Consider the following 26,535-nt stretch of genomic DNA (forward strand, 5'->3'; position numbering starts at 1 on the left):
GAAATACGCTGCCCTGGCGGAGGTTTGCGCTCTACTGAGTGCCCCTCTAGTTACAAGAGAGAATATACGTGGTTTTAATTTCGCGACTCTTTGTAAGTTCTAACCAAAAGATAGCGCATCTTTATCAATCTTATTATTTTACGCATCGTTAATAATATTAAAAATTATACCAATAAATATATTGGCAGTTTGGAATTTTTGAGATAAATCTTTATAAATATAAGCAACTATTTATAGATTAATATATTTATAGTGATTTTACAGACATCCATATATTTACCGTTTTTTTTAATTAGAAAAAAATACCTTTTCGATTTCAGCTGTAGTAATGAGAAGACTCAAATTGCATCGTCACATGAGTTTCTATTACTAAATATATAAATATGAATATATATAAACGTAAGCAAACTGTAGGCTTAAACCTTTATACAATAAGGTTAGGTCGCCACACACACACACACACACACGAAAGAGAGAGAGAGAGAGAGAGAGAGAGAGAGAGAGAGAGAGAGAGAGAGAGAGAGAGAATGTTCGAAGTAAAGTTTAAAAGTTTATATATCAACGATATTTCAGGATACTTGCAAGCATGTCCACTTCATAGTCTAGGCCTAATATTTTTTTTTTACATAAGCCTCTCCAGAACTACTGAAGACCGCTCATGAATGGCAGAGTCAAGGGACAGTGATATTGCTCTATCAAGCAGGACAATGCCCTAGAGATTGATCATATATCATATGATTAGCGCCCAGGCCCCCTAGCCACCCAAACTAGGATCAGGGAGGGCCAGGCAATGGCTGCTGATGACTGAACAGATAGACCTATAGGCTCCCCCAAACCCCCCCCCCCCCAACTTTAGCTCACGAGGATAGTAAGGTTGCAGACACTAATGGCACTAACGAGACTGAGCGGAACTCGAACCCCGACTGGCAAACACTAGGCAGAGACGTTACCAATCAGATCAATAGTTTTATGACATAACGAACTAGGCCTACAGGTTTTACTACAAGAGAATACGATTATAAAAGACCAATTAAATAATATAACGAACACTAGACATGGGGCGTCGAAAAGTTTATTCCATATCGTTCAAGTAAGGTCTTCGTAAGTCGATATAATTCTGCAGTTTCTCGAAAATTCTCATCTGGAGTTCTTCCTCCGCAGGATTCCTGCGACTCAAAGGAGGAAGATGAAACTGCTGCCCCAGAGGGAAATGAACCGAGCAGTTGTCATAAGATGAACAGTTGCTATTTAGGCCGAGTCGTATAACCGAGCCGAAGTTGGTGTTTTCGAAATCTGGCCAGCTGTCGAGCCATTCGCTACGGATAAAAATCAGTAAAAATTATATAAATAAGATTAATATATTATTATTATTATTATTTGCTAAGCTACAACCCTAGCTGGAAAAGCAAAATGCTATAAGCCCAGGGGCCCCAACAGGGAAAATAGCCCAGTAAGGAAAGGAAAGAAGGAAAAATAAAATATTTTAAGAAGAGTAACATTAAAATAAATATTTCCTATATAAACTATGAAAACTTTAACAAAACAAGAGGAAGAGAAATTAAATAGAATAGTGTGCCTGATTGTACCCTCAATAGTACCCTATAATAATTATAAATAAAATATTTAAAATATTATAAATATCTTTAACAAATAAATATCAGTAATAACTACATAATCTAACCTAGCCAAGAAGGTTAGAGTCGAAGGTAACGGTCCTTTCTCGGCCGCCTCTCTCGCAGCGTGACAAAGATAGTAACGGTCGCAGGGTGGTGCGTTACTAACGGCCTTTAGGATGCCTGTTACTAACACCTCAACGGACCATATGGCTTCGTGTACGTCCAATGTAGGCTGAAAGTTATATAAAAGAGGGAGTTGAAAGCAGCGCTGTATACTTATCAATAATTGGGCTTCGATGGAATTGTTTCACTACTACTACTAGGACTTTTGTTATTATTATTATTATTATTATTATTATTATTATTATTATTACCTCCTTTATTTCCTATTCGGTTTTATTTATTTTTCTGTGGACAGGATTATGACAAAACTACCCAACGGATTTTAACCCTTTAACCCCCAGGCTATTTAAATTTCCAACCCTTAACCCCCAGGGGGTTATTTTTTTCCCAGCACATTTTGCAGTATATTTTTTCTAAATTGCTCTAACAGCCTTAATTTTTGTCATAGAGAGGTCAGGTTGGTCTCATTCTCTTGGAAAATGCCTGAATTTTCTCAAAAATTTTTCAAAAATATGAATAAAAAAATTTCTATAGCATTTTTTTTCAAGGACGTACCGGTACGTCCATGGGGGTAAAGGGATGGCTTTTGTGAAACGTACCAGTACGTCCTTTGGGGGTAAAAGGATTAAGTTATGGACGACCCCATTAAATTATGGAGATGAGCCGGATATGGATTCTATATCCGGATTTGCATTTTTTGCAATTTTAAAGATTACGTCAAAACAAATTGACACATTGGATTTTAACCAAATTTTAACAATGGATAGATATTCATCAGAAGAAACCATGAAAGTTTGGAGGTGATACGGGACAAGATCCCGATTCTGGATCAACATTGCACTTTTCACCATCTACTGTACAGTCAGCACATGAAAAGTGGGAGGCGATGTCCGTAGACTTTAGTTTGATGTTGGCAATATTCATTGGCGGAGGTCTGACATCTCTGATTATTATTATTATAATTATTATTATTATTATTATTATTATTACTTAATAAGCTACATCCCTAGTTAGAAAAGCACAATGCTTGTGCCCAGGGGGCCCAACAGGGAAAATAGCCCAATGAGGAAAGCAAACAAGGAAAAATAAAATATTCTAAGAACAGTAACATTAAAATAAATACTTCCTATATAAACTATAAAAACTTTAACCAAAAAGGGAAACAAACAGGGTTAATAATCACCATACAGAGCTGTTGCCCTTCCGAAGAGGCGCCCAAAACTTCGCGTTTAGCCAAGGCTCTCATCCCCCCGCCTCCTCCAGCGTCCATGTTATTCAGGTCCATAATCAGGTCCAGGAGGGCCAGCAGAAAGGCCAAGAAGGCGAACACTTCGAAGCCGCCACATCCTCCCCCACCACCGTAGCCCCCATCGTGGGCGGATCTGGAATAATGAGGACAACTGATATATATATATATATATATATATATAACAATAAATGCAGCTATTTCTAGTCCACTGCAGGACAAAGGCCTCAGAAATGTCTTTGTTTGCATCTGGGGTTTGGCCAGTTTCATCCCTATACTGGTCAAAGCGGGTTGGTGTTGGTGGGAGATTTTGATCTCATTGCTTACAGCAAACCAACCTAGTATGAGTGGTCGTGACTATTACAGCTTTGCTGATTGTGGTGATACACAAACCTTTTCACCATGTTAAAATATCCCCACTTAGAAAGGATATATATATATATATATATATATATATATATATATATATATATATATATATATATATATATATATATAGAGAGAGAGAGAGAGAGAAGAGAGAGAGAGAGAGAGAGAGAGAGAGAGAGAGAGAGAGAATTTCCTTTTGTAATAACCCTATAGATGAATAACGAGTGCTAAAATATAAATAAACTTTGTAAAACATATTTTGTGAAATGTTTTCAAATCCCTTCATGCTTTATACTTTCACACAAAATTCAATATATATATATATATATATATATATATATATATATATATATATATATATATATATATATATATATGTGTGTGTGTGTGTGTGTGTGTGTGTGTGTGTGTGTGTGTGTATGATTTTAAATGAAAACTAAAAACCTGACGAAGCAATTTACATATTTGAGGAATTTCAACTATAAAAAAATGAATGCCACATCTCGATTTTAATTTTCATTAATAAGGTAAAAAATCTAGATTTTAAATCCTCATTAATAAGGTAAAAAACTTAATTTTAAATCCTCATTAATAAAGTAAAAACCTAGATTTTAAATCCTCATCAATGAGGTAAAAAACTTGATTTTAAATCCCCATTCACAAGGTATAAAACCTAGATTTTAAATCCTCATCGATAAGGTAAAAAACTTAATTTTAAATCCTCATTAACAAGGTATAAAATCTAGACTTTAAATCCTCATTAATAAGGTAAAAAACTTAATTTTAAATCCTCATTAACAAGGAAAAAACCTAGATTTTAAGCCCTCATTGATAAAGTAAAACACTCAATTTTAAATCCTCATTAACAAGGTATAAAACCCACATTTTAAATCTACATTTATAAGGTCAAAACATCGAAAATTACCTGCTAGAGTATGTCTGTAGATCTTGAAGCAGAGAAGACGCCATGTTTCGCCTCTTGAAAACTATTCGATATCACATACGCAGTTTCAACATTCCCCGCATCATTAACAATTACTCATATAAATGGAAATTATTCGTCATTCCTAAACCTATGTTGATACCAACTCAATTTTTACATACCGCAACTCCTGAAGAAAATATTGGGTATTAACACCAAAATACTTTTCTCATGTATAACATCTAACATATATCTATTTAATTTCTCTTCCTCTTGTTTTGTTAAAGTATTTATAGTTTATTTAGGAAATGTTTATTTTAATGTTGTTACTGCTTTTGAAATATTTTGTTCTCCCTTGTTTCCTTTCCTCACTGGGCTATTTTCCCTTGTTTCCTTTCCTCACTGGGCTATTTTCCCTGTTGGGGCCCCTGGGCTTACAGCATCCTGTTTTTCCAACTAGGGTTGTAGCTCAGCAATTAATAATAATAATAATAATAATAATAATAATAATAATAATAATAATAACAATATGACAATAAAATATTTGAAATTTTAATTCACTTCTTGAGCTGTCAATTCTCACATCGCCAATTTTTTTATGCCATTTGAGTTGTTCTTGATAATATTATCACTTTTATTTATATCTTTCACTGAATATTTGAGTCGTAACTATCATGCCTAAGTTTTGGTGACCATAATCAGTGTGACCCTATAGTCTATGTGAATAATATTAAATCACTTAATTGGTGTACATCACATATTAACCGTCAAAATTATCACTTCACTCTCCACTTCTATCCTCCAGTTAAATGTTCACTTCTGGAAGCTGATGTGTTCCACTAACGGGAATCTTGTTCTAACTCCTTGCCCTTTTCCCACACAATATTGCAATTTAGTTATCAATTATAATAATAATCTCCAATTAATTATTCATATTTACGGCATGTCAGTTTACACAATTAACTGCAATGAATTTGAATATATAATTATATTTTCATGACGTATATTTACATGTATTTTTTGCATAATTAATCACAATGAATTTGAATATATAATTATATTTTCGTGACGCAAATTTACATGTAATTTTTGCACAATGAATTTGAATATTTAATTATATTTATATGACGTATATCTACATGCCAAGTTTGCACAATTAATCACAATGAATTTGAATATCTAATTATATTTTCATGACGTATATTTACATGTAATTTTTGCATAATTAATCACAATGAATTTGAATATATAATTATATTTTCATGACATATTTACATACTAAGTTTGCACAATTAATTACAATGAATTTGAATATATAATTATATTTATATGACGTATATTTACACGTGCCAAGTTTGCACAATTAATCACAATGAATTTGAATATCTAATTACACTTTCATAACGTATATTTAGATATCAATTTTGCACAATTAATCACAATGAATTTGAATATCTAATTACACCTTCACGTCTGTATTTGACCCATCTTTTACTTGTTTGCAAATTTCATAAGCTCTAAGACAGCGAGTGTCATCAGTTGGAAGACCAATCTTTAGCAAAAACTCCTTAAGCTTTGGTGAATACCTTAAAAGACCATCACCAAACTCAAAGTAAGACTTGGAAACATATAAACAAACTCTTCGCTCAATTTCACACGTGAACTGATCTTCAGACTCGAGTCGAGTTAGTCGATTAATGTGGAAGAGTTCGAAGATGTCTTTTGTGGCTTTTTGAAAACCAGTGGATGTGCTTCTCTTTTTACGCCCCGGAGGCACGATGATGATAACAGTAGACTTGGAGTCACTGTTGCTGTTCAGCTGATTGGAAGTAGCGTCTGCTGTGTTATCGGCGTTCACATTGTTGTTATTATTGTTATCATTAACGTTATTGACGGTATTGATAACTCCATTAAAAGCCAGGAGAGCGAATGTGAGCAGATCGTAAGAGTTGAATCCAAAATATCCCACACCAGGGCAAGCGCTGCGTTGTTCTCTTCGATCGGGAACTACTTTAGTCGGAGAAACCTTCGGCGATGTTGGTACGACTGATGGTGGTTGCCACCTGCTCGGCTCGCTGAGAATATCGGACAGAAATTCGTTTCCCGACTCTGGTTCGTCATTCGGGATTTTACCGAGCTGTCTTGCTAGCTCAAAATGATCCTGAACGGGCTGAACCACATCAAAAGCGAAGTCTTTAACTAGATTTCTTATGGCGGCTCGAATCTCTGCGTCTCTGTCGCTATCTGAAGCTATCGCGAGTTTACCCAGAACAGCAAGGACAAAGATCTTCCAAAAGAACATTTCGAGAAACATCGTCCTCTTTGCTCCAAGGAAACATATATATTGAAGAGGGGTCTTAAGTAATGGACAGTCGTTCGTAATGTTGAATATCTGCTCTAGAACTCCCGTTATGTTATTTTTTTAATTCGTCATTGTTTGTCTAGCGGTACATTAGTAAGTATGCATAACCTACATATGAAGTTGGCCTTAAATAATCGTATTTGTAGTCCATCTTACACTAAAACAGTGTAATTTTCCCGATTATAGGGCAAAGAATTAATAAACACTACATTTATAGGTGAATATATAATCACATAAGCCCGACAAATGTTAAAAAAAAAAAAATCATGATAATAATAATTCTTAACTATATTCGAATAATTTTTGATACCAATGAAAAAATAACGCTGATCTGAAACTTAAATTATTAATCCTTCAAACTAAATGGTTAACTTGTAAAATTTCAAATTTTCCACCAATCGAAAGAACGTGTCCTTCAGGTCAATTGAAAGCTTGGAGTCTCCCTATCTGATGACAGACAGTACAGATATCACTGTTTCCACACTGAAAATGAATTCTAACACCTCTGCAAACAGTTCATTTCAACAGATAATTTTTTTTTCGTTTGCCTTTAAAATCAACACCTCACTTCCATAGAGGAAAGTTGGTTCAACCATCTCTTTATACACTGCAATCTTGGCTTCCAGATTTTTTCGAGACTTTTCCAAGCCTTTGAAATACAAATAGAAACAAAAGCTTGTAATATTTGTCCTAAGATGACATGTGGAATAAGACAAGCAATGAATTATAAGCTAGAACTTTCTGACATAAATTCCTGGATAACTAAACAAATTAGAAATTCATAAAGCTAGAATTTTGGTTCCTTTCAATACCTTTACTAAATTAATAAAAAACCTTGAACAAGTTTAGACTAATTTCATTCCAGTATAAGGAGAGATTAGTTCACCAAACTTTCAACTGGGCTCCACAAGGCACTAGAAGAGTTGAAAGACCCAGACTTACATGGCTGAGGACTGTGAAGCGAGAAGTTGGAGATGAATGGGGAAGTATTGATTTAAAAGCTCAAGATAGGGATGACTGGCGAAATCTAACAGAGGCCCTTTGCGTCAATAGGCGTAAGAGGAGATGATGATGATGATAAAGATCTGTGACTACTGGTTTCCAAAAATGGATAACCACATCAGGTGCCTTTTGGGTGGGACGACCCCAGAGGTACACATCAGGCCTATTAGCGTCTTTCATCCTTTACTTTATGCCTTTGGTTTAAATGCCAGCTCATGAATGGCAGAGGCAAGGGACAGTGACACTGCCCTAGCAAGCAGGACAATGCCCTAGAGACTGACCATATAATCAGCGCCTAAGCCCCTTTCCACCCAAGCTAGGACAAAGGAAGGCCAGGCAATGGTTGCTGAAGACTTAGCAGATAGACCTATAGGCTCCCCCAAAACCCCCACCCTTAGCTCACAAGGATGGTGAGGTTGCAGCGACCAAAGGAACTAACGAGTTTGAGCGGGACTCGAACCCTAGTCTGGCGATCAACAGTCAGGGACGTTACCACATCGGCCACCATAACCTGGCCAACTCAATCCTGAATCTGCGCTGCATTGACCTACTAACTTGAAGCAGAATTCTATGCTGGCATAAGGCCACTTTAATCTAGAATGGGTGCCATTATTCGTTCACCAAGAGAGCACGTTTCCCTTTCATTTTGATTCAATTTGGGTCACTAATGAATAACTGATTGGGTATAACAATCTCTCTCTCTCTCTCTCTCTCTCTCTCTCTCTCTCTCTCTCTCTCTCTCTCTCTCTCTCTCTCTCTCTCTCTCTCTATATATATATATATATATATATATACATATATATATATACATATATATATATATTGTTCTTTGCCTTCAGGTTTTCCTATCTGTATAAGGAGTCGCTGTTTCAAGTCAGCCTTCTCCATCATCAGTCCTGTACATCTTGTTCTTTTAGAGACTCTCTCTCTCTCTCTCTCTCTCTGTATTTTGTAAAGAATTATGTGGAAGAATATTCTTTAAACTGTGTTATTACCTGGAATGACAACTGCAACTCCATCTACCACAATCTACCCAAAGTGCAACTCGAGACATTACAAAACATGATAAACAGAGGAGCAAGACTGATAGAAAAATGTCCCACCCCTTTACTCCTATGCTAATTGAAATACACTGGCTGCCTATTAAAGCTAAAATAGAATTCAAAGGTATGTGAAATAACTTATCATCAGAACTGGACATCGGGGAGACTGAAGATAAGGCTTGCGAAGAGAAACTGAAAACGTTCTTATTACCTCCGCCAACGAAGATGGAAGGGAGTTATGTTTTACCCTTTGTTTGTGTGTGTGTGTGTTTGTTTGTGAGCAGATATTAAGGCTTTCAATAGGAAACGGAAGACTTTCTTATTACCTCCGCCAACGAAGTTGGAAGGGAGTTATGTTTTACCCTTTATGTGTGTGTGTTTGTTTGTGAACAGCTTCCTGACCGCAATTTTAATCGTAGAGTAATGAAACTTACAAGGATTTACTGTTATGTAAAAAGCTGGAAATTATTAAATTTTGGAAGGTCAAGGTCACGGTCGAGCAAAATGTCCAATTCACGTAATCATTCATAAGTTTGGACATCGTTGTCCCAGAGACTTCAAACTTGGTTCATATATGGACGTATGAAAATCCACGCCAATTAATACATGTTAATATCAAAGGACAAGGTTGAGCAAAAGGTCTAGAAATAGGCTGCCGCGGCGGAGGTCTGCGCTCTACTGAGTGCCCCCTCATGTTATCTAAGTGAATCGATAATATGGATATGATAATTAACACGGAATACGTTGTGTGATCCTTTAAATACCTAAAGATGTGAAGGACATAACTCTTGTAGGTCCTGTAATGTTTATTGAAAAGAAAACAGCCTTTAAAGTAAGTAAGGTAAAGTAAGTAAATAATTTAAATACGAATTATTATTATTATTATTATTATTATTATTATTATTATTACTTGCTAAACCATAACCCTAGTTGGAAAAGCAGGATGCTATAAGCCCACGGGCTCCAACAGAGAAAATAGCTCAGCGAAGAAAGGAAACAAGGAAAAATAAAATATTTTAAGAAGAGCAACACTATTAAAATGAATATCACTTTATAAACTATGAAAACTTTAACAAAACAAAAGGAAGAGATATAAGCTATAAAATAGAACAGTGTGCCCGAGTATACCCTCAAGCAAGAGAACTCTAACCCAAGACAGTGGAAGACCATGGTACAGAGGCTATGGGACTACCCAAAATTAGAGAACAATGGTTTGATTTTGGAGTGTTCATCTCCTAGAAGAGCTGCATACCATAGCTAAAGAGTCTCTTCTACCCTAACAAAGAGGAAAGTGTACACTGAACAATTGCAGTGCAGTAAGAAGAATTGTTTGGTAATCTCAGTGTTGTCAGGTGTATGAGGACAGAGGAGAATATGTAAAGAATAGGCCAGACTATTCGGTGTGTGAGTGTATAGGCAAAGGGAAAATGATGTATAGTTGAAACAAGATTACTAAGGACATGACGCACTGATCTTGCTTTTCCAATTAGGGTTGTAGCTTGGCTAGTAATAATAATAATAATAATAATAATAATAATAATAATAATGATGTAGCAAGAAACAGTTCGTTCGATAGTTCGTTCGTTTAAAGGCGGGTTTACACGCTCGAACGGCGTGTCGAACGCGGTTTGACAGATAAGTGTTTCAGGGGATGTTCGAACGTGTAAATGGGGTATTTGGTTGTCGAAAACACGTTCGTCGAACGGTTCGATGAAAGTCTGTTCTAACCTGAGTTTTGTGAGCGGGGCTTCATTGTCCACAAACCTTATGCATTTGTGGCTGACTCTGCATCTTCGAACCGTCCGACAAACAGGTTCGACGAACCGTTCGACAACCGGGTTTGACGAACCGTTCGACCGTGTAAACCTGGTTTAAAAGCTGCAGAAAGTAAGATAACTGAAAAAAAGATTAAAACTAAGATAAAGATAAAAAATATCCAAAATTATGAAGACGGAAATGTAAAAAAATACACTTAAAAACCATAATTTTAATCGGAAAATCTCCGTACAAGTCCACTACTCTCAGCCGTATTTCAGTAAAATACAGGCGACCGTAGTTTTACCCTACTTTGCTATTATCTTTTACGGGTTGGTGATCGTAATATGTCTCATTTACGTCAATATAACCGTTTTTAAAACGGTAAAAATCCTGGAATAAATGTTGCTAGGCATTTAACGTTATTTTAATTCAAATATTTAACAGTGTATAAAACAAAAATCCGTGTTGAAAATAGTTGCTACACTGTATTATTATTATTATTATTATTATTATTATCATTATTATTATTATTATTATTATTATTATTATTATTACTTGCTAAGCTACAACCCTAGTTGGAAAAGCAAGATGCTATAAGGCCAGGGGCCCCAACGGAGAAAATAGCCCAATGAGGAAAGGAAACACGAAAAAACAAAATATTTTAAGAACATTATATCTAAATAAATATTTCCAATATAAACTATGAAAACCTCAATAAAACAAGAAGAGAAATGAGATAGAATAGTGTGCCTGAGTGTACCCTCAAGCAAACCAAAGAGATTAAACATTATATCATATAGTGTTCACTGCATATTAAAATAGTCGAGTAGGCCTACATTATGATAAGCTATTTGTACCCGGTAATTAATTCAATGCTTCGAATACAGAAATCTTCTATTAACGTGTTCTCTCTCTCTCTCTCTCTCTCTCTCTCTCTCTCTCTCTCTCTCTCTCTCTCTCTCTCTCTCTCTCTCTCTCTCTCTCTCTCTCTCCTTCTTCTTCTATTTTGTATAGGGTAAGCACGGTTGCTTTCTTTTTGAAGGACTTTGCTTTGGCTCTGGGGTAGACCGTAGTCCCGATCGGCTGCCCTGCCTGACATCGCTTAGAGACCTCGGTAGGTATGTTCATGCGTTGTAACCAGTCAACAACGTCATTTCTCCAAGCAGCGAAGATAAAATAGGAAGAGTATGAAGACGAAAGAAAAATTTATAAGGCTGTGGTCCAGATGATAAAAAAGGTAAGTTTTGACAAAGTCCATATGTCACACGTAAGCAAATGGAATGATGTAAGACAAAACAAAACAAGAGGAAGAGAAATAAGATAGAATAGCGTGCTCGAGTGTACCCTCAAGCAAGAGAACTCTAACCCAAGACAGTGGAAGACCATGGTACAGATGCTATGGCACTACCCAAGACTACAGAACAATGGTCTCCTAGAAGAGCTGCTAAAGTCTCTTCTACCCTTACCAAGAGGAAAGTGGCTAAAGAGTCTCTTCTACCCTTACCAAGAGGAAAGTGGCCACTGAACAATTACAGTGAAGTAGTTAACCATATGATAAAAAAATGCAAGCTTTGACAAAGTCCACATGTCACACGTAAGCAGAAAGAATGATATAAGACAAATAATCTTGGAAAATAGTTATAAAAAATGTCTTTTCAAAAACCTAGTCAGTGATAAGATCTAACTTTTGAAATGGAAGAACATTAACACCTTGGTTGAAATAGAACATAAATACCACCACGGTGACTATAGTCATTTTTTTTAGTGAGGCAGATTTGCACCGACTCGCAGGGGTGCCCTTTTAGCTCGGGAATAGTTTCCTAATAGCTGATTGGTCAGAAGTATTATTGTCCGAATACTTCCGACCAATCAGCTATCAGGAAACTTTCAGAGCTAAAAGGGCACCCCAGGGAGTCGGTGCAAATCTGCCTCACTAAAAAAAATTGACTATAGGAGTGTAGGCCTACATAAAGATATATTGATGTATAAGAGATGAAATAATGACATTAAAAAAAAAAAGAACCATCTATGATATAATATGTGACACCTAAACTAATTAAGATATACCAAAAAAATTAAAATGTTAAAAAACTTTACGGTTGTGGTGATGTGGTAACGTCCCTGACTGGTGATTGCCAGACTGGGGTTCGAGTTCCGCGCAAGATCGTTAGTTTCTTTGGTCGATGCCACCTCACCATCCTTATAAGCTAAGGATTGTGGGTTTTGGGAAGCCTATAGGTCTATCTGCGGAGTCATCAGCAGCCAATGCCTGGCCTTCCTTGGTCCTAGCTTGGGTGGAGAGGGGGCTTGGGCTCTGATCAAATGTATATGGTCAGTCTGTAGGACATTGTCCTGCTTGATATGGCAATGTCACTGTCCCTTGCCTCTGCCCTTCATGAGCGGCCTTTAAACCCTTAAACACCTAAACTACTATAACATATGCCAAAACTTGCAGAAACATGAGACAAATAATATATAATATTAAACTTATGACGAGGTAAAACTGAAAGTGAATGATGATTGGAGCTAGTCAAATATAAAGCTGGTTAATGATGACTGGTGAAATTTAGTAGTTTTATTAAACGAATGATAAATATTATAGGATAAATATGACAAGGATGAATAATAATTGAAAGTCATGCTCTCCAACACTTTTTTTTTACTATAAGCATTATGAAAATTTTTTAAAGAAACTATATTCAAACAATATTTTTAATTGTTCATATATATATATATATATATATATATATATATATATATATATATATATATATATATATATATATATATATATATATTATATATATATATATATATGTGTGTGTCTGTGTGTGTAGCCTACTGCGCATTACTTAAAAGTGAGTCTTTTTCTCTTTATACAAGATATGGATGTCTACATTTAATAGTTTCTTTGAAAGCAAACGATATTAGCCATATCAATAAAACCAAATAAAACTAATAACATAAGCGACAATAAACGTCAGAATTTTAATGAATAATTGAATAATTGATGAATAAGTAATCCGCCCTCCAAATCCGTTAACCAGAAATCAAGACCAACGATTGATAGAAGAAGAAGAAGAACCAAAACAAAAACAACACAAGGGATCAGCTGACTCTTCTTCATCACCGGATGTCAATGACTCTCATCTGGCGATTAAGAGAATCATAATAAACACGTGATTTTATGGTCTTATACTGAACACATGACTTTGTTATAGATAATAAACACAGCAGCAGCAAGTTTGACAGTCTCTCCTTGCTTCTGGATAACCAAAGAAGGTGAATTTGCTTCGTACATAACCTGGGTATGTGTTAGTTTTTTATTCCTATTAGCTTTACCAACTACAGTATAGAATATTTGGTAAATTTGTATTGTATTACAGGGTGTGATTTCTAACAATAATACCGAATATTTAGGGGGTAGTTTGTAGCGCTACGGCCAAGCGTCCTAATTTGCTTATTATCGCTCCAACTGTTATCTTGTATAGAACAAAAACGTTTGGAAATGATCTGCGGATCTTAAATATGTGCTTAAAAGCACACTTTTATGTTTTTTGCCGAAAACCCTAAATTACCTGAAAATTTGTGGCTCGAGTTCTTACTCCGGCCACGAATCTTCTCGCTCCTGTAGTAGGTACGGGGGGGTCCGGGGGGGGGCGAAGCCCCCTTGGGTAAGGATACGGCTTTTAGCATAGGTTAGGTGGGTTTTTTAAGTTAGCTTCTCCCGCCAAAATCGTTTTTAGAACGACGGCCACAGTTCAGAATATTCCAGTTTTCTACGAACTCGATTTTAGAATGACGGCCACAGTCCACCCCACTTTATAATATTCCAATTTTCTATGAATGAAAACGGATCTGGCCGTCACCCTACAAAGGCTCCTATTCAGGAAATTGCATATTGAATAAAGGGATTTTGGCGTAGGAAAAATCTATTTTTGGGTGAGATAACCATGTCGTCCTGATGGAAGTTTCCTTCGGCTGCTTCCTACTGTATAATATTTCAGCGAGTGATATTACAAGAGAATTACCGTCAGGTATCACAGGGTTCCAACCCCCGGAACGACTATCCAAAGATATCGTTAATAATCAGAGACGTATCCGAAGATAACCATAGATATCTGCACCCCCAATAGACTTTACCCAGTCTAATCCACTAAGGGGAAGGTAAAGTATATTTAAAGGAGGGTGCCTTTGTATATCAGCGGCCAGTTCCTCCCGTGTGTATAGAAAATAGACACCAACTAACCTAAACTTCCCCCACCTAACCTACAAGCCGTATCCTTACCTACTTACCTAACGGAGGGGGGCTAACACCCCTCTGCGGCCCCCATTACACTACCATATTCTTAGTCTGCCATCATCATACATGCATGTGGCCGCTATCACTCATACATCCCTGAAGGAGAAATAGGGGGTGTATGTATGATAGTGGCCATCTGTATGTTTGATTATGGCTGACTTAAAATATGGCAGTGTAAGGGGGTGCCAACCCCCCCCCCCCCCCCAGTTAGGTAAGTAGGTAAGGTCACTGCATGTAGGTTAGGCTAGGGGGGAAAGTTTAGGTTACTTGATGTCCATTTTTAATACACATGGGAGGAACTGGCCGCTGATATACAAAGGCTCCAGAAATAGTCAGAAATACTAAAATACTCTGTAATTGTACATTCAGTTCATAATTTTTGAAAAAGTAAATGTTACAAAAGGGCAATTTCTAATTCAATAGGGCAAAGTAATACTTAAGAGATACTAAGATATTCATTGTGAAAGTCAACGTTTAGTCGATAATTTAAAAAAAAAAAAGCATATAACATTGTGGCTTTATGGGAAATATTTAAAAAATTTACCAAAATAGTTACACTTACAACATCATTAGCTGTATAAGACCTATAAGACCCTCACATTACCCCCATACCAGCAACCAGGACAATCTTTGCTTGCCAGTACATAGGAGCTTGATGTTTTTCTTTTTTCACGAGTGACGCGGGCGCACATTGGAGCAAAAACCATTAGATTTTGGTAATATTTCAATAAAGTCCTTAATGGTTTGGCTCCACCGTGCGCTCTCATCTTTCGCTCGCGTAAAAAGAAAAACACCAAGCTCCTACGTACTGTTAACCCTTTTACCCCCAAAGGACGTACTGGTACGTTTCACAAAAGCCATCCCTTTACCCCCATGGACGTACCGGTACGTCCTTGCAAAAAATGCTATAAATTTTTTTTTTTTTTCAGATTTTTGATAATTTTTTTGAGAAAATTCAGGCATTTTCCAAGAGAATGAGACCAACCTGACCTCTCTATGACAAAAATTAGGGCTGTTAGAGCAATTTTAAAAAAATATACTGCAAAACGTGCTGGAAAAAAAATAACCCCTGGGGATTAAGGGTTGGAAATTTCCAAATACCCTGGGGGTAAAAGGGTGAAGCAGTAATGGCTGGGTGGGACTCCATCAAAATATTTCATAATCTTAAACAGTCTGAGGGGCTAATCATACCTGTTGCTTTTTCATTATTATTATTATTTGCTGAAAAGTATATGAATATGATTGATTTAAAGTTCAAGTTAGGTTAAGCTCAAAATTATAAGATGCCTCATAATAAGTACATTACAAATTTGATGGTAATCATGGTAGAATACTATTGGGCCATACCCCCTAACTCACTTATTTACAACTGTATCGTTGAGAATATGGCAGCCTAGGGGGCTTGCATGGGGATAAGACCCCATTAGGTAAGTAGGTAAAGACACGGCTTGTAGGTTATGTTATGTTAGGTGGGGAAATCTAGGTTAGGTGTTCTATGCAGGCGGGAGGTCCTGTCCGTCGTTATACAAAGGCTCCAAATACTTGATACTGTACTGCACTTGAGTATATCTAATGCATGTTTCATTAAGCTTTATAAAATTTCAGTACAGTACTGTGATTTATAATCAGTCTGGTAACTGCTGCTGCCTCCGATGCCTTAGATGACCGCGGAGGTAGCAGCGGTAGGGATTCAGCATTATGAAGCTTCATCTGTGGTGGATAACGGGGGAGGGTGGGCTGTGGCACCCTAGCAGTACCAGCTGAACTCAGTTGAGTCCCTTGTTAGGCTGGGAGGAACGTAGAGAGTAGAGGTCCCCTTTTTGTTTTTGTTTCATTTGTTGATGTCGGCTACCCCCCAAAATTGGGGGAAGTGCCTTGGTATATGTATGTATATATGTAACTTCATATGATCTTAAGCTAAGCTATAGTGTAAAGTACTGTAGAGTATCAATAATTTGTGTGATTATTGTAAATCAATCAAGAAATCCAAACTGTCTTCCCCCAGTTAACTGCAGTTTATATTGTATTACTGTACTTAAAAAATAATTATATATTTACCTATCAATTAATCAATTATAAATAGGGATTTGTTACTTTGTCATATCATTGATATAAATTCTTCAATATATTCTATTTTATGCAATGAAAAAATTGTGCTAATTTCCACACCACCATGTGCTGTATAAATAGTATATGACATTGATTTTTATAAATTATTCAAAGATAAGATTATTATGTACGGATGCTGTAGTAATACTGAACATGTGGGATTAATTATATTTAAAATTAAAGGTGTTATGTACACCTAGAAAGGATTTTTGGTTGTGCAGGAATTTTTTTTTGGTGCCATTGTAGCTTGTTTCCCACCAGGATATTTAGACTGTAGCTTGTATCCTACTAAGGATTTAGGTAGAAAAGGTGACAAATATATGTGCATAATTTTCTTTATTTAAAGAGTATTTCTTTAGGGTTGAAAAAGGTGAAAAATATATTATAGTGTACTTACTAAGTCATAAATTTTGGGATATTTCCAACGGAGCACAAAACCTAACACACCCCACCTAACCTAACCTAGTACTGTAGTTCCGAGGTCACAGACCTAGCCAGGGGGCAAGACCCCCGGATCCCCCTACCCAGGTCACACAAATGAAGAGGCCCAAATCAGGACACAAGCTACATTACTACCGTGTGTGTGTGTATGTGTGTTTTTTTTTTTTTTTTTTTTTTTTAATAAAGGCTATTGCGTGACCATTTCTCTGAATAGCCAAGTTCAGATTTACTGTATTTTCTCTTGGAGTAAATGGAAGATGAAAACATTCAGTATTGTAATGATTGTATAAAAGTAGTTACCTAAAATAATTTGTTTTATAATAAAAGACAATGTACCTTTCAAGATGGAAAAAAAAAAATAATTTCTCATTCCCTCAACATAACATGAACAGGATATCATTTCTGAATCAAGACTACTAATCTGTTATTTACAAAGAACTAAAGAGGATGTTTACTTTAGAATTTGATAAATTCCACAGTATGGTAGTGTAGGGAAACTTCATCTTTCCTGTAAGATTACTGTAACTTTTCTTGAAACATAATAGTTTAGTAGTTTCATTAAAACTGACAGTTTAATATTGGGGTCTGCACTGTATCATTAGTAATATGCATTCTGTTGATTTATTATTATCATCATGATCATCACAAGCTAAGCTACAACCCTAGTTAGAAATGCAGGATGCTACAAGCCCAAGGGGTCCAACAGAGAAAACTAGCCCAGTGAGGAAAGAAAATAAGAAAATAAATATACAAGAGAAGTACTCAACAATTAAAATAAAATATTTTAAGAACAATAACATTAGAAACAGTTAGTTGGTAGTAATTAAATTAAAAGAAATAAGTTTAGTGACCAAAAATGTTGCCAATGTTTTCCCTTGAAACCAATTACTAGGGTTTCCATATAATAAACAATTATTCATCAAAATCATTCACCTCCTTAAAAAAAAATTTAAAGATATGCAATAAACCAATTCTTTCATTCTAAAGTTAAGAAAAATCATAAGATGAATTTCCAGTAGTGTATAAAAGGACAATTCTTTAATCATACACTTTACAGTACAGTACTCCAAAATCAAACCATTGTTCTCTAGACTTGGGGAGTGCCATAGCCTCTGTACCATGGTCTTCCACTGTCTTGGGTTCTCTTGCTTGAGGGTACACTCAGGCACACTATTCTATCTGATTTCTCTTCCTCTTGTTTTGTTAAAGTTTTTATAGTTTATATAGGAAATATTTATTGTAATGTTGTTACTCTTAAAATATTTTATTTTTCCTTCTTTCCTTTCCTTACTGGGCTATTTTCCCTGTTAGGGCACCTGGTCTTATAGCATTCTACTTTTCCACCTAGGGTTGTAGCTTAGCAAGTAATAATAATAATATAGTACAGTAATAATAATAAAAGTTTTGCAACCCATAGCCTTAAATTTTCAATATTAATCTTACCCGGTGATCATGTAGCTGCAGCTCTGCTGCCCGACAGAAAAAACCTACGGGCGGGATACGCCAGCGATCGCTATACAGGTGGGGGTGTACAACAACAGCGCCATCTGTCGAGTAGGTACTCAGGTACTTCTTGTTAACAAAGAATCAAATTTTCTCTCTGTCGTGCCACCGGCAAGACCTACTTGATACGCTGTTGTTTCTGGAGTTGATTTTCACGCTTTTTGGTGATGTATTCTCTCTAGTTATTAGCTTTCGCTGTACAGAAGTTATCATCAATACTTTATCACTTTCATTGATTAGATTTTGGATTATTTGTTGACGACTTGGATAGATTTTGGATTTCCCCCTTTGACTAATTCAAGATGTCTGACCCTACTCAAGTCCCCAAGTACAGGCAGTGTAGCGCTATGGACTGTTCTAGGCGTCTTCCGAAGGCCTCTATAGATCCTCACACCGTTTGTTCCAATTGTAGGGGTAAAGCCTGTCAATTGGAAGATCGATGTGAGGATTGCGCTGGGCTTTCGGAATTCGATTTTCAAGAATTCCTTAAGAATGCACGTAGGCTAGAGAAGGATAGGATCAGGAGGAGTTCGTCTCGCTCTTTTGATTTTTCCTCTCCCCATGCCCCTCAACCTATTCCTTCCCCTGTAGTGGTTACTCCCGACCCTTCTACTAGCTCTCATCAACCCTCGATGGCGGATATGATGCGTGCCATTCAGGCTCTTGGTGACAGAGTTGAGTCATTAGCGAATGACCGCAATCAACTCTTGGCCGACGTCAAAGAGTTGAAGGAGAAAAGTGCAGTGGGAAGTGTAGTGAGTGCAAGTGCAGTGAAAAGTGTCAGTGTTACGCATGAGGGTGCGTCTGTTCGTGCCAGTCGTCCTCCCAGTCCGGGACCTCTTGCAAGCTCCCAAGCCCAGGGGAGAAGCAATGTCGAAGGACCAAAGGGTTCGACAGGCCTTGATCAGCGTACAGATGTACCCTCAGTGGTTGAGGACGTATCTTGCAGAGATCGTCCCACCCACAAACAGACGAGTGAGCCCATTCATTCCTCGTCTGCGGAAGAAGTTTCTCGTCAGAAACGCTGGACCAAGGTCTCACGACCTCTCAAGCGCAAGGTCCCTTCCGAGCGAGTCCAACGGCCCAGGTGTAGCCACTGGGTCAGTTCGGACTCGCCGCAGTCTTCCGAAGACTGCACACCTCCCAAGAGAGGTAGAGTGGTTCCGCAGCAGGCAATCACTCCGTCTGTTGCTGCACCATCCGCTGTAGACCCTAAGTGGTCTTTGCTGCAGTCTATGCAGACTCAGCTAGCTTCCTTCATGCAGGAGTATCGTGCTGAGAAGGTTGACGCTGCACCCGTTAACCTACAACCTGCCACGGTTGTGCGCTCAGCTGACACTGCGGCTGCCTGCTCCCACACTCCGGCTGTGAGAGCTCCACCACCGATGCGCAGTCGACCCTGCCAGACGCATGTTGACGTTAGCCGACGTGCGGCACCCTCCGTTGACATGCGTGAGCTACCGCATCAGCAGTGGGAAGGTGCAGTCAAGCTGCCGTGTTTTGACGCAATGCGGCAGTCTCCGCAACCCACGGCAGTCCCCACCACGCACCACCACTCCGCTTTTGTTGTTGCCAGCTCTCAGACTGACCAGCAGCGGCATGATGTTGGATCCAGTGCAGCTACGCATGCACCCGTGCTGCCGGATTCAGCCGTTCAGCTTTCTTCTCCTCCTTTGCCGCTTCCTCCTCAGCATTCGGATGAAGGAATCTCTGATGACGACGAAGCTGCGCATTTGGACGATCAACACTCCGACATAGATGAACCCAAGACTACGCCTCCCTCCTTAGACTTTAGGAAAGTCCTTGCCCTGTTTAAGGAGTTGTATCCGGAGCAGTTTGTGTCTGCAGCTCCACGCTCACCTCCCTCTGAGTTCGCTTTAGGCATGCAGTCAGCAGCTCCTGCCTTTACGAAGCTCGTACTCGCTCGCTCTTCCAAGAGAGCTTTAAGGGTACTGGGAGAGTGGCTGCAGGCCAAGAAGCAACTTGGGAAGACAACCTTCTTGTTTCCCCCGGCCAAGCTTGCTTCCAGATCTAGCGTTTGGTATGCCACAGGAGAGGTTCTAGGCTTGGGAGTTCCTGCCTCTGCCCAAGGCGACTTCTCAAGTCTGGTAGACTCTCCCCGCAGACTGGCTATGAGACGGTCCAAGATTTGCTGGACCTCTTCGGACATGGACCATCTTTTGAAGGGAGTTTTCCGTGCTTTTGAGATCTTCAACTTCCTGGACTGGTGTTTGGGAGCGTTGAGCAGAAAGACCTCCCCTTCGGATAAGGACTCTGCCATGCTCATCATGTCCTGCATGGACAAAGCCATTCGGGATGGGTCTGGCGAGCTTGCGGCTTCTTTCGTGTCTGGAGTATTTAAGAAGCGAGATCACCTTTGCTCCTTCTTGTCGGCAGGGGTCACACCATGTCAGAAGTCAGAGCTGATGTTTGCTCCGCTATCCAAGTGTCTCTTTCCTGAAGAGCTGATCAAGGGGATTGCCGCCTCGTTGATCCAGAAAGACACCCATGACCTGGTGGCGTCATCCGCACGTAAAGTCACAGCTTTACCTTCCGTGCCTAGACCTAGGATGGACACACCAGCGTCTAGGTTCATTCCGCCCTTTCGTGGCAGAACCTCCACCAGAGGAGGTACCCGTGCCGATAGTCAACGTGGCAAAAAGAAGAAGGGTTCCAAGTCCTCAAAAGGCAGAGTCTGACTGCCATCTTCTCCAGACAGCAGTGGGAGCCAGGCTCAAGAACTACTGGCAGGCCTGGGAGAACAGGGGTGCAGACGCACAGTCTGTGAAGTTACTCAGAGAGGGGTACAGGATTCCATTCTTGCGCAAGCCCCCTCTAGCAACAACTCCCATCGACCTCTCTCCCAGGTACAGAGAGGAGGACAAGAGGCTAGCTTTACAGCAAGAGGTGTCTCTCTTGCTACAAAAGGGAGCGGTAGTCATAGTCCGGGACCATCAATCCCCGGGCTTCTACAACCGTCTCTTCTTAGTAGCGAAGAAGACAGGAGGGTGGAGACCGGTGCTAGACGTCAGTGCTCTAAATGTCTTTGTCACCAAGCAGACGTTCACCATGGAGACGACGAAGTCAGTGCTAGCATCGGTCAGGAAGGAAGACTGGATGGTCTCGTTAGACCTAAAGGACGCGTACTTTCACGTCCCCATCCACCCAGATTCCCAACCTTTCCTAAGGTTCGTCTTTGGGAAGGTGGTTTACCAGTTCCAAGCCCTGTGCTTTGGCCTAAGCACGGCACCTCTAGTGTTTACCAAACTGATGAGGAATATTGCCAAATTCCTGCATTTAGCAGACATCAGAGCCTCCCTCTATTTGGACGACTGGCTTTTAAGAGCTGCGTCAAGTCGTCGCTGTCTGGAGAATCTCAAATGGACTATGGATCTGACCAAGGAATTGGGTCTCCTGGTCAATATAGAAAAGTCCCAACTCGTCCCATCCCAAACTATAGTCTATCTAGGTATGGAGATTCAGAGTCAAGCTTTTCGGGCTTTTCCGTCGGCCCCCAGAATCAGTCAAGCCCAAGAATGCATCCAGAGCATGCTGAAAAGGAACCGATGTTCAGTCAGACAGTGGATGAGTCTAATAGGGACGCTTTCATCGCTGGACCAATTCATCGCGTTAGGGAGACTCCACCTCCGACCCCTGCAGTATCACCTAGCTGCTCACTGGAGAAAGGACATGACGCTAGAAGCGGTCTCAGTTCCTATCTCCGAGAAGATGAAGTCTGCACTGACTTGGTGGAAGAACAACATTCTTCTCAGGGAAGGTCTACCACTGGCTGTTCAGACCCCCGACCACCTTCTCTTCTCGGACGCATCGGACACGGGCTGGGGTGCGACACTGGACGGTCGGGAATGCTCGGGCACGTGGAATCCGGATCAAAGAGCACTACACATCAACTGCAAGGAGCTACTGGCAGTTCATCTGGCCTTGAGAAGCTTCAAGTCCCTCCTTCTAGGCAAGGTGGTGGAGGTGAACTCCGACAACACTACAGCCTTGGCGTACATCTCCAAGCAAGGAGGGACTCATTCGATGACGTTGTTCGAGATCGCAAGGGACCTCCTCACCTGGTCAAGAGATCGAAACATATCGCTTGTAACGAGGTTCATTCAAGGCGACATGAATGTCATGGCAGACCGCCTCAGCCGGAAGGGTCAGATCATCCCTACAGAATGGACCCTTCACAAGAATGTTTGCAACAAACTATGGACCCTGTGGGGTCAGCCCACCATAGATCTGTTCGCTACCTCGATGACCAAGAGGCTCCCAAATTACTGCTCACCGATTCCGGACCCAGCAGCAGTTCACGTAGATGCCTTTCTTCTGGATTGGTCCCATCTAGACCTTTAAGCGTTCCCCCCGTTCAAGATTGTCAACAAGGTACTGCAGAAGTTCGCCTCTCACGAAGGGACAAGGTTGACGTTGGTTGCTCCCCTCTGGCCCGCAAGAGAATGGTTCACCGAGGTACTGCAATGGCTAGTAGACGTTCCCAGGACTCTTCCTCTAAGAGTGGACCTTCTGCGTCAGCCGCACGTAAAGAAGGTACACCCAAGCCTCCACGCTCTTCGTCTGACTGCCTTCAGACTATCGAAAGACTCTCAAGAGCTAGAGGCTTTTCGAAGGAGGCAGCCAGAGCGATTGCCAGAGCAAGGAGGACATCCACTCTCAAGGTCTACCAGTCAAAATGGGAAGTCTTCCGAAGCTGGTGCAAGGCGAATTCAGTATCCTCAACCAGTACCTCTGTAACGCAGATAGCTGACTTCCTTTTACACCTAAGGAAGGTAAGATCCCTATCAGCTCCTACGATCAAAGGTTACAGAAGCATGTTGGCAGCAGTCTTCCGCCACAGAGGCTTAGATCTTTCCAACAACAAAGATCTACAGGACCTCCTTAAGTCTTTTGAGACCTCAAAGGAGCATCGGTTAGCCACACCAGGTTGGAACTTAGACGTGGTCTTAAGGTTCCTGATGTCAGCAAGGTTCGAACCGCTTCAATCAGCCTCTTTTAAAGATCTCACTTTGAAGACTCTTTTCCTCGTTTGCTTAGCAACAGCTAAAAGAGTCAGTGAGATACACGCCTTCAGCAGGAACATAGGATTTACATCTGAAACGGCTACATGTTCCTTACAGCTTGGTTTTTTAGCTAAAAACAAACTCCCTTCTCGTCCTTGGCCCAAATAGTTCGAGATTCCAAGTCTGTCCAGTTTGGTTGGAAACGAACAAGAGAGAGTACTATGCCCAGTAAGAGCTCTTAAGTACTATTTAAGACGTACGAAGCCATTACGAGGACAATCAGAAGCTTTATGGTGTTCTATTAAGAAACCTGCTTTACCGATGTCGAAGAACGCAGTTTCTTATTACATCAGACTTTTGATTAGAGAAGCCCATTCTCATCTGAATGAGGAGGACCATGCTTTGCTGAAGGTAAGGACACATGAAGTTAGAGCTGTCGCTACTTCAGTGGCCTTCAAACAAAACAGATCTCTGCAGAGTGTAATGGATGCAACCTATTGGAGAAGCAAGTCAGTGTTCGCATCATTTTACCTTAAAGATGTCCAGTCTCTTTACGAGAACTGCTACACCCTGGGACCATTCGTAGCAGCGAGTGCAGTAGTAGGTGAGGGGTCAACCACTACATTCCCATAATCCCATAACCTTTTTTAATCTTTCTCTTGAAATGCTTTTTATTGTTGTTTTTGGGTTGTACGGAAGGCTAAGAAGCCTTTCGCATCCTGGTTGATTTGGCGGGTGGTCAAATTCTTTCTTGAGAAGCGCCTAGATTAGAGGTTGTGATGAGGTCCTTTAGTATGGGTTGCAGCCCTTCATACTTCAGCACCTAGGAGTCGCTCAGCATCCTAAGAGGATCGCGAGGCTCAGTAAGGAAGACGTACTTAAAAAGGCAGAGTAATGGTTCAAGTCGACTTCCTTACCAGGTACTTATTAATTTTATGTTTGTTATTTTGAATAACTGCTAAAATGAAATACGGGATACTTAGCTTCTATTGTTAACATGTATGCTGGTCTCCACCCACCCCCCTGGGTGTGAATCAGCTACATGATCACCGGGTAAGATTAATATTGAAAAATGTTATTTTCATTAGTAAAATAAATTTTTGAATATACTTACCCGGTGATCATGAATTAAAGGACCCACCCTTCCTCCCCATAGAGACCCAGTGGACCGAGGAGAAAATTGGTTCTTTGTTGACAAGAAGTACCTGAGTACCTACTCGACAGATGGCGCTGTTGTTGTACACCCCCACCTGTATAGCGATCGCTGGCGTATCCCGCCCGTAGGTTTTTTCTGTCGGGCAGCAGAGCTGCAGCTACATGATCACCGGGTAAGTATATTCAAAAATTTATTTTACTAATGAAAATAACATGTTTTAGCATTAAAGTTCTTTATCATAGATAACTTCATCATTATGTTTTTATTCTTAACTTTATCATTATATTTTTATTCATTATTACAGATTTCTCGTGAGGATTTGCAGGAAAAGAAAGGTAATGAGAGGACTCATTATTTTGGCAGCCCTCGTGGCTGCTGTGATTGCCAAGGGGCGAGGACCTTTCCGCAAGTTATTTCCAGATCACGGTGATTTAGAAGTTGACAAGGAATGGTCTCGTGATGTTGGAGATCCACTCTTTTTGACCCCATATATTAAAGCCGGCAAAATTAAGGTGAGCTGCTCTTCATCTTATTTTGTACATATTTTGACTTCTCACTAAAGTTATACTGTACAAAAGATTATTGCTTGTTTAGCTTTGTATAAGGTTTATAAAGTGTATGTTAATAATTTTTTCATTTAACCCCATTCCATAGCACCTCCCAGAAATTGGTTTTCTTTGTCAAAACCACTTTATTTAGTACAGCATTCCGATATTATTGATACTGTAAAATAGCTATATGAAGATATCTGCTTTGTTTCGTAATTTCGAATTGATTTTCAGACAACATATATTAGCGTACAATAAAATTATATCTTACTTTTTCATGTTGTAGGGCAATTCCCATTCTTACAATCCTTCGTTTTTTAAAAGATCATGTTCCTCGACACTATTTCCATTAGTACATTTATGCGATTCACAGCTAAATATTGCTCTGAAGTGGTCTAGTGTGAAAGTGAACCACATTAATAGTCTTTGCACCGTTCCTTCAGCCCCTTCCGTTCCCACTTCCTTTCTTCTATCTTGTTGTCCAATCTTTTTAACCCTTTTACCCCCAAAGGACGTACTGGTACGTTTCACAAAAGCCATCCCTTTACCCCCATGGACGTACCGGTACGTCCTTGCAAAAAAAAATGCTATAAAATTTTTTTTTTCCATATTTTTTATATTTTTTTGAGAAAATTCAGGCATTTTCCAAGAGAATGACACCAACCTGACCTCTCTGTGACCAAAATTAAGGCAGTTAGAGCAATTAAAAAAATATATACTGCAAAATGTGTTAGGAAAAAAATAACCCCCTGGGGGTTAAGGGTTGGAAATTTCCAAATAGCCTGGGGGTAAAAGGGTTAACTTTTACTTTATAGTGTAGCTGCAAGATTCTCCTCGGTTACACTTTGGCTCTGAAAATTCTTACCGGCCCCAGCTCTTTGCTTTAGTACTGTATGTATTGCTTTGGATAGTTTTCTAGCAATATATTGTATATCCATAGGTATTTCAAAATATAATCGGTACATGTATTGGTATTTGTTTTCCCGATGTGTTGTAGCTACAAATTTTGT

General features: G+C 39.3%; 1 protein-coding gene and 1 pseudogene across 1 annotated transcript in view; one reads left to right on the forward strand and one right to left on the reverse strand.

Moving 5' to 3' along the window:
- Window positions 1-985: 985 nt before the first annotated feature.
- Window positions 986-4,461, reverse strand: LOC137635247 (uncharacterized; annotated as a pseudogene).
- Window positions 4,462-13,543: 9,082 nt separating this feature from the next.
- LOC137635249 (probable serine carboxypeptidase CPVL) overlaps window positions 13,544-26,535 on the forward strand; it is a 29,314-nt gene continuing 16,322 nt past the window's right edge. The window contains exons 1-2 of the mRNA XM_068367702.1: window positions 13,544-13,749; window positions 25,282-25,489. Coding sequence (XP_068223803.1) covers window positions 25,316-25,489 — 174 coding nt within the window. The 5' untranslated portion in view covers window positions 13,544-13,749; window positions 25,282-25,315. The remainder of the gene's footprint in view (window positions 13,750-25,281; window positions 25,490-26,535) is intronic.

The sequence above is a fragment of the Palaemon carinicauda genome, unplaced genomic scaffold (genome assembly GCF_036898095.1).
Source record: "Palaemon carinicauda isolate YSFRI2023 unplaced genomic scaffold, ASM3689809v2 scaffold106, whole genome shotgun sequence".
Lineage (NCBI taxonomy): Eukaryota > Metazoa > Arthropoda > Malacostraca > Decapoda > Palaemonidae > Palaemon > Palaemon carinicauda.